Genomic DNA, 13,793 nt, shown 5'->3' with positions numbered 1-13,793 from the left:
CACAGAAACAGGTCAAATATTTGGGGGTGAATATACCTCGAAATATAGAGGAAATTTACAAAAGTAATTTCCCGCCAAAAGCAATAGAACTGTTTCGGGAGTTGGAAAAATGGGAGGGCCTAACATTATCTTGGGTAGGAAGGATTAGCGCTATCAAAATGATGATTCTACCAAAACTTCTGTATCTATTTATGGCCTTACCAATTGATATTCCTGAAGATTTCTTTCGGGGTCTGCAAAGAAAAATATTTTCCTTTATCTGGAGGAAGAGACCACCCCGGGTTAGAAGGGAGGTGTTATGCCAATTAAAAGATAAGGGGGGGATGGGAGTTCCAGCATTCCGTGAATATTATCAGGCGGCCCATTTAAGAATCTTAGCGATCTGGATGCAAAATAAGGGAAAGATATGGGAACGCATTGAACAGAGTTGGCTGGAACCATTTCCACTTAGGGCTATACCTTGGCTACAAAAGCAACAACTGAAAAGGGTACTAAAAGACAGTCCTCCCCTGATTCGATGGCCACTGAATACATGGTACAAGATTAGGGAGAAATTCTTCTCGGAGAGGAAGTACTTTAAACATGCATTCCTTAGATTCACACCTCAGTTTGGACCGGGAGCAATTGATAAAACGTACGAGGAGTGGGAGGTCATGGGATTATGTACACTGGGTCAAATGTCCGAAGAGGGGCAGATTCCTTCTTTCCGGGTACTGCACCGGGAACATGGGCTCTCACCTCTCCAAGTGTTTCAATACTATCAGGTACGAGATTTTATCTGCCGGGACGCAGGGGAGGAGTTGAGCTTAGCTGAAACAATGCTAGAAAAGGGGATGGTGGGCGGAGGGGAACGAGGTTGTATCTCAAGGATATATAAGGCCCTGCTTGCCTGGTCCCAGCCAGTAGAATACTACACAAGAAAATGGGAATTGGCAATGGGTGCACCCCTTGAACCTAAACAATGGGCACAGGCCTTTAAATCTCTCCTGAGAGTATCAATTTCCAGTTCATTAATCGAAAACGGACATAAGATTCTATATAGTTGGTACTACACTCCCAGCCGCTTGGCAACCATATATCGTTCAGGTTCAGCTTTGTGTTGGCGGCAATGCGGAGAGGTAGGAGATATGTACCACATATGGTGGGCGTGTAATCAGGCACAAAAATATTGGGGAAAGATAGGGGATTTTATTAACCAGGTAACAGGGACACAATACCCAATGACACCATATACATGTCTACTACACCTCAAGCCGCCGGGATTCAAAAACCACATTCACAGGTTTGCTACACAGGTGTTTGCATCCGGAAAAATGGTCCTGGCGGCATGGTGGAAACAATCACACTTACCAGATCTGTCCGTGGTTATAAATAAATTAAGGTCCATTCAATTGATGTCTAAGCTTACAGCAATACGTACTGGGCAAATCGCCCAATATCATAAGATATGGGACTCGTATATCACATGGGCCTCCAAGCATATAGCGACAGTTCCGATACACACACAGACATAGGGTTGGGGGGGAAGGGGAGGGAAGGGGGGAAATAAGTTTATGGTTTATTAAGAGACAATAGCTGACGCTGTTAGATACTCTTTATTTTCAATGTTTCTGTACAATATGCAAAGTTATTACAACACAAAATGGTTCTGTATGTTATGAACATTGAAGTTGGTTGATATTGAAAAATGTATAAATAAACAATATAAAAAAAAAAAAAAAAAAAAAAAAAAAAAAAGGGGGAAGAGACTGCATTTTTGTATACCATTTCCTGAATTGAGGAAAACCAAGCCATGCTATCCTTCAACAATTTTGAAACTACAGATTTCCCTATGGGGTGTCAGTCTAAAAGCATGGTAAGAGTAATAACAGTGAATGAGCAGACAGGGTATTTTACTAGTGCCACATCTTGTATGGCAAACATTTACTGACATGTGAAGCATGATAAAATCTCTTACAACAGGTTCGCTATGATCTGTCAGAGAATTGATGGCTAGCGAACAGTGTAGTAGAAGGAGAAGCAGATATATAAACGAATTCGAACTTCAAAAAAATTTGTAAAAACTTTTTCATACCTGTATTAGTCACTCCTAATGTAAATCCAGTTGCTGGTTTTGCAACAAAAGGGCCACTTCCAAATCCCCCAGTTGCTGCCGATGTAGTTACTGAAGTAGTAGAACCAAGAGTACCAAAACTGAATCCTCCAGTTGAAGCGGGATTGCTAGTAATGAAAAATTAATAAAAAAGCAACACATTAAATACATAGCAATCTCCTGAGCTATATATTGCCTTCCTTAGTCATAGCCTAACCCAAAATAGTTCACAAAACATGAGATTACTACTACTAGGATTATATCATAAAAACATCAACACAATTCACAAACACAAGTTAAAATTATATATTGATTTGACATCTGTCCAACTTAACACAACCTTAAGGTATAATTGCAGCAGCAGACTTCCTAACCAAGTGGCAGCAGTAGCCTGCCACTTTTCCAGCGACTCCAGCTGGCTTGTATAACTGTGGTGGCAGCCTTCTGGACCAAGCAGCGGCAGCAGCTTTCTTCCAGCTGTGGCATGTCATTTCTGTCTCAGCAACCTCTCTGTCAACGCAGTGTATGCTGTCTCTTTCTCAAAGCTGCCACAGCCACCTTTCTCATGTGGACTTGCTAATGATTTTTAGATAGCTTGCTTATTTTATCTCTGTAGGCGGCTGGGTCAGTCTTCCCCATTTTGACCTGCGGTCTCGGTGGTAACTTATCAGCAATCTCTGCTGCATCAGCATTCTGCCCTTTGCAGCTTATATTCTCTCCAAGTCTGGTTGGTAGGTCAGGAGAACAGGTGCAGCAAAAGTCCACTACATCTCTTTCAGTGCTGGCAACTGAAGCCATGTTATCGCTTCCTTAGCAGCCTACATTTTGCAACTGCTACAACAGTGGGGAAGTCAAGATTGCGATTGGATCTACTTATCGCAGTGCTATGGTAACTTGTATTCCTTGTCTGCATGGGCGGATGGTGGCTCTCAGTAGCAAACGCTCCCTACTCTTCTCGGAGGCACCAGCAGCTCACTTGACACAGCTACTGCACTAGCTGGATTTGCTCAGTGACAGCGTCTGGTTTAACAGTTTTATTTGCAGCATAATATAAACTACTACATCGACTGGTTTCATTCTGCTGTGTCTGCTACAGCCATTTCTCAAAGCCACAGGGTGGACTTTACTCATCTTCAGCTCCAGGTTTCCTGTTTGGATGCAACAGCAGCTGGAACTTCTCATTGATCTTGGTGGCTGATGTATTGTAGAGGCATCAGCAGCCTTTTGTCTTGTACTGCAGCAACACGTGTTTTTAGCCATGGCAATATCTGGCCTGTCGCCGATTCAGCAGATCTAGGGCACCCACTCCCCCAGCAGTGGCCTCTTAAAACTACAGTACCTGCTGGTATCTCATGCCCATGGCGCCAGCCTAACAGTCACAGCTACTTCTGCTAACTGCAGCTGAAGCCTGCATACCTTTCTGACGTAACCCTCTCCTACAGCCTGAAATGGCACAGACAAGGACCATGTGAGAGATCCTACAGCCATGCCTCTCAGTGTAGCCTGAACCAGGTGTTCTCTGCTGCTGTAGAGATGCTTCATTAGTCAATGATTAAAATGTTACTCTACATAGTACAACTTTAAAGCCTCTTGGATGAGAATATCTCCCTCTCTCTCATCATTGGTGGCTGTTTTTCTATTAGTGGATACATAATTGATCTTCTGCTCCCTACAGGTAATTTCTTCCTTGTTGCATCCTTTCAAGACCCATCTGTATGGTGAAGATCTAAGGCTTACCTGGGTACAGGGGTCGTCTCCTGTGAATACCGGCAAGTCTATTCTGGATGCCTCTGCTTCATCGCTCACTATCATACTGCTGTTGCAGTTCACATCTAGTTGACAGTCTTTTAGCTAGCCACATTAATATAACCACAATGCTCCTCTGAATGCTCCAACACCCACCTGGTTGGTACAACTGCACCAAAGCTCACCTAACAGGGATGAGAGCACCAACATGTACCTGCATAGCGCAAACGCTCTCCTGCAAGTCTCGTTCATATGTCTTGCTTTATGGCACAGTTATGGGAACAGCTAGGTCCCACAGTACCTGCAATGGTCAGCATCCATGCGGTGGCTCCATTTCTTTTTCTGTCTCAGTGTATGCAAGTAGGACTCTGGGTATTGGGGCTTTTTGTCCAGTTTACCACATCTATTGTTTAGACTGCTGGCACTCTTTATACCCCGGAGCACTGTTTTTCTCCATTTTCTGGTCTAGCCATAGTTCTTTCTTCTCAGTTCCAGTGAGCATCCTTCCTTTGCTAAATCTTACCAGCTGGCCCTGCTATGATACTTTCCAGCAGATACCCTAGCTGGATGAGAGCAGTAACCAAGCTAGCCACACACCATTTGTTTTGGGAGCCTTAGTAAACTAGATATTGCTCTCAGATATCTTGACATATCCCTGCCTTTATTCACAGCATCATCACAGCCTTTGGAACTATATTGGTTTCAGCTTACTTTAGCTGTCTCCCTGTTTGGACCTTCTAGTTTTTTAATCTCAAGTGTTGTCCAATCATCGCACTTTTATTTCTCTTCTGCCTGTGTAGGACCTAGGCTTGACTTTCGTGCACTGAAATTCGCCCTTCTGTTGGTCTCTTTTTTTTTTTTTTTTTTACTTCAAATTACAGAGACCTTATATCTGTGTTTGCTGCTGCAAACTACTTTGTGTATGAGGGTGGTGACTGCTTTTACTTTCTTCCACTGGCATGATCTTATCTGATTCTCCTCCTTGTTTGCTCAAAGGCCTTTTAATTTTTTCTTCATCAAGAGAAGAGAGAAGACTCTTGAGGTTGATTTCAGCTCCAGTTTGTCTAGCAGTATCCTCTCTCTGCAGGTTTTGTGTCCCATCCTTTTTTTTTGGGGGGGGGGGGGGGGGACTGCTTTGCTCCATCCCATTTATCTGGACTGGTCTGGACCTTTTGACCTTATTCTCAGATTTAGATCTTAGACAACATATTCAACAGCCAACATATTTTGGAGGTCACACGCTTGACCTTGTTCTTTCACATGTCTCTTTCACCAGGACAACCAGCTACGTTTGCAATATATCCTTTGCCATGGACTGACCATCATTTACCTACTTTTACTCTTCTCCTTCAATCTGCTCACACAATCTCTTACATGGAAGCCCACAGCTCAAGGGATCTTAGTCAGCTTACTGCTCAAGACCTATTAACCCATGCATCCTTAGACTTTCAACTCATTTAAACACTCATGAGACGTCAACTAAGGCAGGCAGAAAAACATTGGAGACATTTGACGCCCCGACCACCCTAGCAAAATTACAAAGATACAGAACGATCTCACAAGACTCCAAACTCAGCTTTACTGTACCAAACTATGAAGTAATTAACCACCCCCCATTTAGCTACATCGTCAGTTGCTCAGCTTCCCATGAGTCAGGAACTGGCAGATCACTTCCTTAGCAAGATCTCCTCCCTAAAAGCCACTTTGCCTCCAACAAAAAATACTGAGAGATTACGTCTCCAATGTTTTTCTGCCTGCCTTAGTCTGGTTTCAGAACATAGCCAGTTGTCATGCTGTCTCTTGATTTATCTGCGGCCTTTGATTTGGTAGATCATGACACCCTTTTAAACAGACTGCACCACTTAGGTGTTTTGACTGGTTCTAGTCATACCTTATGTAGTCTGGTTTCAGAATGAAACCTCGCTACCTTTTCCTATATAATCAGGATTACCACAGGGCTCCAATCTTATCCCCCCAATGTTATTCAATACCTTCAGGGCACCCTTCCTGACCCTGGCCCAATCTTTAGGTTTCATGGCTTTTGTGTATACTGATATTCTGCTCCTGCACCCACTAGTTTCTCTCTCTCTTAATTGGATTTCTAATATCAGTGTTAAACTGATCCAACTTGTATTTGTGGTTTAATAGCAATAGGCTTATTCTCAACCCTGAGAAGGCCAAGCACATTCTATTTTCAAATTCCCCAAATTCCATTTTGCCACAGACTTTAGTCCTTTCATCAGTCGCAGCTCCCCAGCATTCAACTGTGAAGATATAAGGGTGATCTTAGAAGAGATCCTTTGAACCACAGATTAATGCTGTAATCCGTAGATGTTTCGTCTGAGACAAATAAGATCAATCCGATCTTTGATTCACCCTCAGGCATTAAATATCCTGATCCGCTCCTTTATCACATCTCGACATGATTATTCTAACACTCTATACCACTCCCCATCCCCGCGGGTCTATCCTTGCCCCCTCAGGTCCCCGTCCCTGTGTCATTCTCTACTTTGGACCACAGAGGTCCCATTATGTCTGGTGTAAAGAAAACACAGCCAGCATTCCACAGTAAGAACATCATACTTATAGACAAAACTCATGGTAGTGATGTGATCACGTGGGGATGCTTTGTTGCTTCAGGACTGGACAACTTGCCCATTACTGAAGGAACCAATAATTCTGCATTGTACCAGAAAATTCTTAAGGAGAATGCCTGGTCATCTGTCCATGAGAAGAAGCTTAATAGGGTTATGCAACAAGACATTATCCAAAACACAAAAGCAAGACTACATCTGAATGGCAGAGGAGAAACAAAATTAAACCTTTGAACTGGCCTAGTCAAATTTCTGTGGAAGGACCTGAAATTAGCAGTTCATGTATGAAAATCTATAAATGTATCCAAACGAATAAATTATGCAAAGGGTAGGCTAAGATTTCTCAACACCGATGTGAAAGTGATAATCAAATTATAGAAGTATAGAGATACGTCTGGCGAAAGCGTGTGCGGAAGAACAAATGGCTAGAAAGGTAAGGAGGGGTGACAAAAATTTCTTCAGGTATATTAGTGAAAGGAAAAAGACTAAAAAGGGAATTGAGAGCCTGGAAGATGCTGCGAACCACTATGTAGAAAATGATGAAGAAAAGGCAAATTTACTAAATAGATACTTTTGTTCTGTTTTCACAGAAGAAAATCCTGGAGAAGGACCAAGATGGACTGACAAAAGTACATGCGAGAGTGGAGTGGATTTAGCACCGTTCACAGAAGAGAGTGTGTATGAACAACTAGGAAACCTAAAGGTGGACAAAGCCATGGGACCGGACGGGATATTGAGGGAGCTCAGAGAGGTTCTGGCTGGTCCTCTTAAAGATTTGTTTAATAAATCCTTGGAGACGGGAGAAGTTCCGTTCGACTGGAGAACGGTGGAGGTGGTCCCTCTTCACAAAAGTGGTGATAGGGAAGAAGCTGGAAACTACAGGCCGGTAAGCCTCACTTCGGTTATTGGAAAAGTAATGGAAGCGATGCTAAAGGACAGGATAGTGAATTTCCTGGAAGCCAATAAGTTGCAAGATCCGAAACAACATGGTTTTATCAAAGGGAAATCGTGTGAAACGAATCTCATTGAATTCTTTGACTGGGTGACTGGAGAATTGAATCAAGGACGTGCTATGGACGGTTCCCCACAGGAGGCTCTTGAATAAACTGGACAGGCTGAATATAGGACCTGAAGTGGTGAACTGGATTAGGAACTGGTTGACGGACAGAAACCAGAAGGTGGTGGTGAATGGAATTCGCTTGGAGGGGAAGGTGAGCAGTAGAGTGCCTCAGGGATCGGTGCTGGGACCGATTCTGTTCAATACATGTGTGAGTGACATTGCCAAAGGGTTAGAAGGTAAATTTGCCGTTTTGCGGACGATACTAAGATTTGTAACAGAGTGGACAGCATGAAAAAGGATCTGCGTAAACTAGAAGAATGGTCTAAGGTTTGGCAATTAAAATTCAATGCGAAGAAATGCAAAGTGATGCACTCAGGGTGTAGAAATCCACGGGAGAAGTATATGTTAGGCGGGGAGAGTCTGATAGTTACGGATGGGGAGAGGGATCTTGGGGTGATAGTATCTGAGGATCTGAAGGCGACGAAACAGTGTGACAAGGCGGTGGCTTAGCCAGAAGGTTGCTAGGCTGTATAGAGAGAGGTGTGACCAGCAGAAGAAAGGGGGTGTTGATGCCCCTGTATAAGTCGTTGGTGAGGCCCCACCTGGAGTATTGTGTTCAGTTCTGGAGGCCGTACCTTGCTAAGGATGTAAAAAAAATGGAAGCGGTGCAAAGAAATGCTACGAGAATGGTATGGGATTTGCGTTACTAGACGTATGAGAGACTTGCGGACCTGAACATGTATACCCTGGAAGAAAGGAGAAACAGGGGTGATATGATACAAACGTTCAAATATTTGAAAGATATTAATCTGCAAACGAACCTTTTCCGGAGATGGGAGGGCGGTAGAACGAGAGGACATGATATGAGAGTGAAGGGGGGCAGACTCAAGAAAAATGTCAGGGAGTATTTTTTCACGGAGAGAGTGGTAGATACTTGGAATGCCCTCCCACGGGAAGTGGTGGAGATGAAAACTGTAGCGGAATTCAAGCATGCGTGGGATAAACATAAAGGAATCCTGTGCAGAAGGAATGGATCCTCAGGAGCTTAGCCGAGATTGGGAGGCGGGGCTGGTGTTTGCGTGGTGGGGCTAGGTCTGGGCAAGACTTCTACGGTCTGTGTCCTGAAAATGGGGCTAGTTCTGGGCAAGACTTCTACGGTCTGTGTCCTGAAAATGGCAGATACAAATCAAGGTAAAGTATACACAAGAAGTAGCACATATGAGTTTATCTTGTTGGGCAGACTAGATGGACCGTGCAGGTCTTTTTCTGCCGTCATCTACTATGTTACTATATTTAGTTGCAATTATTACTGCTAAAGGTGATGTAACCAATTAAGTTTAAGGGGTGGTTACTTTTTCACAAGGATTATGGAAACTTTAAAGGTTCCTTAAATAAATGTAAAAACTTGTGTTTGCTCAGATTCCCTATGTGTAATATTACATTTTGTTTAAAATATCAGAACCCATTCAGTGTGACATCCTATATAATAAAACTCACCCTCAACGTTCTGAGGACACTGACGTCACTGTCAGGTCCTAGGGGCACTTCCTTCCGGTTCGAAGCCTTCGTGGTGGTGAAGCCACCGAAAACACTGTGTTGGGGCCCTGCCCTCGCGTCAAACGTGATGATGTCGAGGGCGGAGCAATGGCGTCACTGGCAACACAACAAATGACACAGCACATTGAAGGTGGCGTGCCTGCCGAGGTCCGCCTTCAGAACGCCGAAGGGGTGAGTAGGTGGGGGGGAGGTTCGGAAGGAAAACCGTGCTAGCGCCCGTTTTATTTCCGCAAGAAACAGGCATGTTTTACTAGTAGATGTAATAAAATAGGGAACATCGGGGGGAGGGGGCAATTTTGCACATCACTGTATACCAGATAGCCTCACTCAGTGAACACCCTTGAACCAAGGCTCAGGGATATGGAAGGTAAGCAAACTCCTCTAGGCTCAACTAAGAGAAGGATCATAATCCTGACTCCTAGGAGCCTACACCAGTAATCCTCAACTACTAGACATAAGTACCACCTGTTATACCGGTAATGTTATCAGAACCTTCATTTTTCTTCCTCTGCCTCCATCTGCTGGTAAAAGAACAAAACCTACTAGTCTGGACTACTCTACCAGAATAAAGAACCGCGCATGGAAGCTTTACTAAAGAGAAGCAAATTATTCATTTCAGGTATTTTCACAGAGTGTACTGTAGGGGATTCTTTAATTTCCTTTATTTATTCATTCCTGTATACTACAATTATCCAAAACAAAGCTTTGGTTCAATGTGGCTTACAGTTGACAATCATGTGAGGTCACAATGTTGCATTTCGGTTACCATTTGTCTGGGTCATCAGAAGTGCATTCTAACCATAATATTTCTTTTTAGTTCTTCTCTCAATTGAAGGTCGTTTGTGATGATTTGTGTGAACTTGAGGATTGCGTTCCATCATTTGGATCCTAGGTAACTGAATCCAGCCATTTAGGTGGTTTTGTAGATTGTGTTTCTGCAATTGGGTAGGTGAAGTAGTAGGTAATTTCTTGTATCTGGATTTGCATTTCTTGGTGATGGCTCAATCAGGTCTAGTATGTAGTCAGGGGCCATGCCAAACAGTATTTTGAAGATATGAGTGCTAGTTTTAAACATTAATCTGGTCTTGATCTGGAGCCAAGGCAGCATTATGAGTAATGGGGGTGTTCTTTCATGTTTTGACTTTTGTAGATCAGTCTTATTGCTGTATTTTTAACTGTTTGTAGCAATTTCAAGATGTTTTCTTTGCATCCTGCATATGCTGCATCGCAACAATCTAGTTGCACACTAGGAGATGAAATGATTGTTCAGTTTCCATAGCTTTTTTAAACATTTTGCTGTTACTGCTGAAATTTGTTTTTCAAGAGATAGGTGTCTTGTCTAGAATGATGCCTAGTATTTTTAGTTGTGGTTCGATTTGGTATGTTGGTCAATTCTGAATTTTTGTAAGAGTTGGGGTCATACAAGGCTGGTTAGGACCTGGAATTTTGTTTTATATCTCTGGTTTTGTTTAAGTTTGAAGATTGTAGCCTATTTTTCAATGAAGTCCATCCCTGTTTTAACCCTGTCCAGTATTTCTGTGATGTTGTTTTCATAAGGTATGTAGATGGTGACGTCATCAGCATATACGAGTGGGTTAAATCCTGTTTTCTCTGGTTTTATGCCAAGTGGAGCTATCATGATATTGAATAGAATATGTGATAATGGGGAGCCCTGTGGCACACCACATTCTGAGATCCAAAGAGTTGAAAACTGATTGTACATTTTTACTATGTAAGATCGAGTCTTTAGGAAATCGTTGAACTGTTCACTACACCAGTGATTCCCATGTTGTCGAATAGTGTCATTAGTACGTTGTGGTCTACTAGATAGAAAGCACTTAACATATCAAATTGTAATAGGATGACCTTTTGGCCTTGGCAAATTAATTTTCTGAATTTTATCATCAGGGTATTTATTACTGTTTCCGTACTGTGTAGTGGTCCGAAGCCCAACTTACAGCTGTATAAGATTGAGTGACGCATTAGATATTCCATTAGTTGTTGTGCTACCAATCCCTCCATCATTTTGGTCAGCAGTGGTATGGACACCACTGATCCATAGTTTGTGAGTTCATTTATCTTGCTATTCGTGTTTTTGGGGATGGGGTCAGTATAATGTCACCCTTATCAGGAGGAAATTTACTGTTCGAGAACATGTAGTTTGTGGGTTTGGTGAAGCATTTAATGAACCATTCTGGTGGGTTCTTCATCATATAATTAGGGCAGCTGTCTAGGACAGTTTCCATGTGCATATTTTGTCAGTAGTGCTTTAACTGTGTTTGTTGTAGGCATCTTAAAGGTGAACCATATTCTGTCTGTTTTGATGTTTTCCTTGTTGGAGTCATCTTCGTGTAAGAAGTCTAAGGGGGATGTTTGTGATGTAGCAAGATTTGTTCTTATGTTTGTTATTTTCTGCTCGAAATATTGTGTGAGCTCATCTGCTGTTGGTGGCGTTTCATTCAATGTTTGTAGGGCTTGGGTGTTTATTAGTTTATTCATGCGGTCAGATTATTTTTCATGTTGATCTGTTCTGGGTTTACATATTTTCTGTAGTATTTTATCTTGGTTCTTTTTATTTTTTTGTTCGTCGTTTTTATGGCTTTTCTCCATGTAGCTTTGTTTGTGTCAGAGTCAGACTTGTTTTTGGACCACTTTCTAATTTTCTCTGCAGAGTTTTATCATTTCTAGTACTACTACTACTACTATTTAGCATTTCTATAGCGCTACAAAGCATACGCAGCGCTGCTCAAACATAGAAGAAAGACAGTCCCTGCTCAAAGAGCTTACAATCTAATAGTAGCTCATCATTAAACCAGGGTTGTGGTTGGTTGTTGTTACTTGTTTTTGTTTTGAGTAGTGTTATTTTATTCAGTATGTTTCTGCTTATTTCATCCTATTTGCTCGTGAAGTGAGCACTGGTGGGTGGAATGTATGTTTGTTCATTTGTCCTGCGCTGTTGACCAATATTTGTGGTTATCTACTTTTCCTTTGGTTTTATAAGTGTGTGGTGTTCCCGGTTCCTTGGTCTTAGTGTTTTCTTTCCATTTAAGAGTGAATGTGATCTGACCATATCACCTCTTTCCAGTGTTGGTTTTCTTTCCATTTAAGAGTGAATGTGATCTGACCATATCACCTCTTTCCAATGTTGGTTTTCTTTCCATTTAAGAGTGAATGTGATCTGACCATATCACCTCTTTCCAGTGTTGGTTTTCTAGTATTTGGTTGATATTTGCTGAGAATCTGTATGCTAGTAAGTTTAATAGATGCCCTTTCGTGTGTGATGGGGTGGTTTGCGCTGTTTGAAGTTCCATTGGTTCAGGAACTCTATTAGGATCTGTGTTGTTATGTCACCTAATAGGAGGACCTCAGAGAAGTTTGTGCAATTGTTTGATACAAAGTCGGTGAAGTCCTCTTGGGCGTTGGACCATTTGCCTGGCACACGATAGAAGAGTAGGCAGCATAGTTGCTGTTAGCATTGTATCAGTGATTTTGATTGCCAAAATTTCAAGTGAAGATGTGTTCTGCAATAGGTTCTACTGTGAAAAGGGATTTGTATATTAGAGCAATACCACCTCATTTCTTTTTGGTTCTGGTGATGTGTGTTATTTTGTAGTCCCATGGGCATAGTTCTTATAGTATTGGGTCATCATTAAGGTGCAGTCATGTTTCAGTTATGAACAGGAAGCCTAGTTGTTCAGACTCAATCCAGTCTCTGATTATCTCTGGCTTGCTAACAACTGATCTTGCAATTGTGCAGTCTATGGGGATGGGGACTTGTGTCATGTTTGATGTCGGTGTGTTTTGCCTTTTTTGAGTTTTTGGTCATTTGATTGTCGTTCACAGTTTCCTTTTTGTTGGTCAGCATGGTGATTTTTGGTTCGTTTCCTTTGCAATTTGTCCTTTCCAGTTGGTATTGGGAGCATCGTCTGGCAGAAATATGTACAGGTATTTTATTCCATTCATTAGTTGTGGTGGCTTGCAACCCAATTATACTTATCATTATGAAGTAGAAAAGCCATGCCCTTATGCTAGCCATTTTGAGTTGTAATAGCAACACTTACTAAGACAGGTTGTGGTTATTCGTGCGACTTCTACCTGTGCTGCTCTGCTGAATAAACATTGCCTTGTACACATTTCTAATGGTCCCTACTTCTTATTAGTGGCACCAAACAGTCTGTGAACTCAGGGACCTAATCCAGTTGTGTCCTATCCTTAAATAGGATGTGTTTTTATCTTTTCACACCATACTGGTGGAAAAAAACCCTTCACAAGCTTCACTGCATTAATCCAATGCTTCTCAACCCAATCCTCAAGACACACACAGCTGGTCAGATTTTCAGGATACTCAATGAATATACATGAGATGGATCTCCATACAATAAAGGTAGTACATACAAATTTATCTCATGCATATTTATTGTGAGATCCTAAAAACCTGACTGGGTGGGTCATGAGGACTGGGTTAACCCCCCCCCCCCCCCCTTCTCAAGTTAATCCTTTTTTTTATTTTTTTTAATTTACCTCTATTTTCATACATTTAAGCAAAGACAGCAACCACATTACTTTGATATAAGCATCATGAATCCATTTTGGCAACAATATTTTCCTGGTCATTGTCAAAATCACCTCTACAAGCACTGCTTGATGACCCTTCAGTATTTAAACCTTTCACAGAACCTAGTATACTCGGAAAAGATAGGGGCTAGATCTGTAAACAAAATTAGAGTATTCTTCCAGAAAATCA

At 42.0% G+C, this 13,793-nt stretch overlaps 1 protein-coding gene across 1 annotated transcript in view; it reads right to left on the bottom strand.

The window, feature by feature from the left end:
* Positions 1 to 13,793, bottom strand: part of NUP58 (nucleoporin 58) — a 220,622-nt gene that overhangs the window by 201,184 nt on the left and 5,645 nt on the right. Inside the window, exon 2 of the mRNA XM_030200320.1 lies at positions 2,075 to 2,220. Coding sequence (XP_030056180.1) covers positions 2,075 to 2,220 — 146 coding nt within the window. The remainder of the gene's footprint in view (positions 1 to 2,074; positions 2,221 to 13,793) is intronic.

Source organism: Microcaecilia unicolor, chromosome 4 (genome assembly GCF_901765095.1).
Source record: "Microcaecilia unicolor chromosome 4, aMicUni1.1, whole genome shotgun sequence".
Taxonomy (NCBI): Eukaryota; Metazoa; Chordata; class Amphibia; order Gymnophiona; family Siphonopidae; genus Microcaecilia; species Microcaecilia unicolor.
This window is presented reverse-complemented; position numbering and strand designations above follow the sequence as displayed.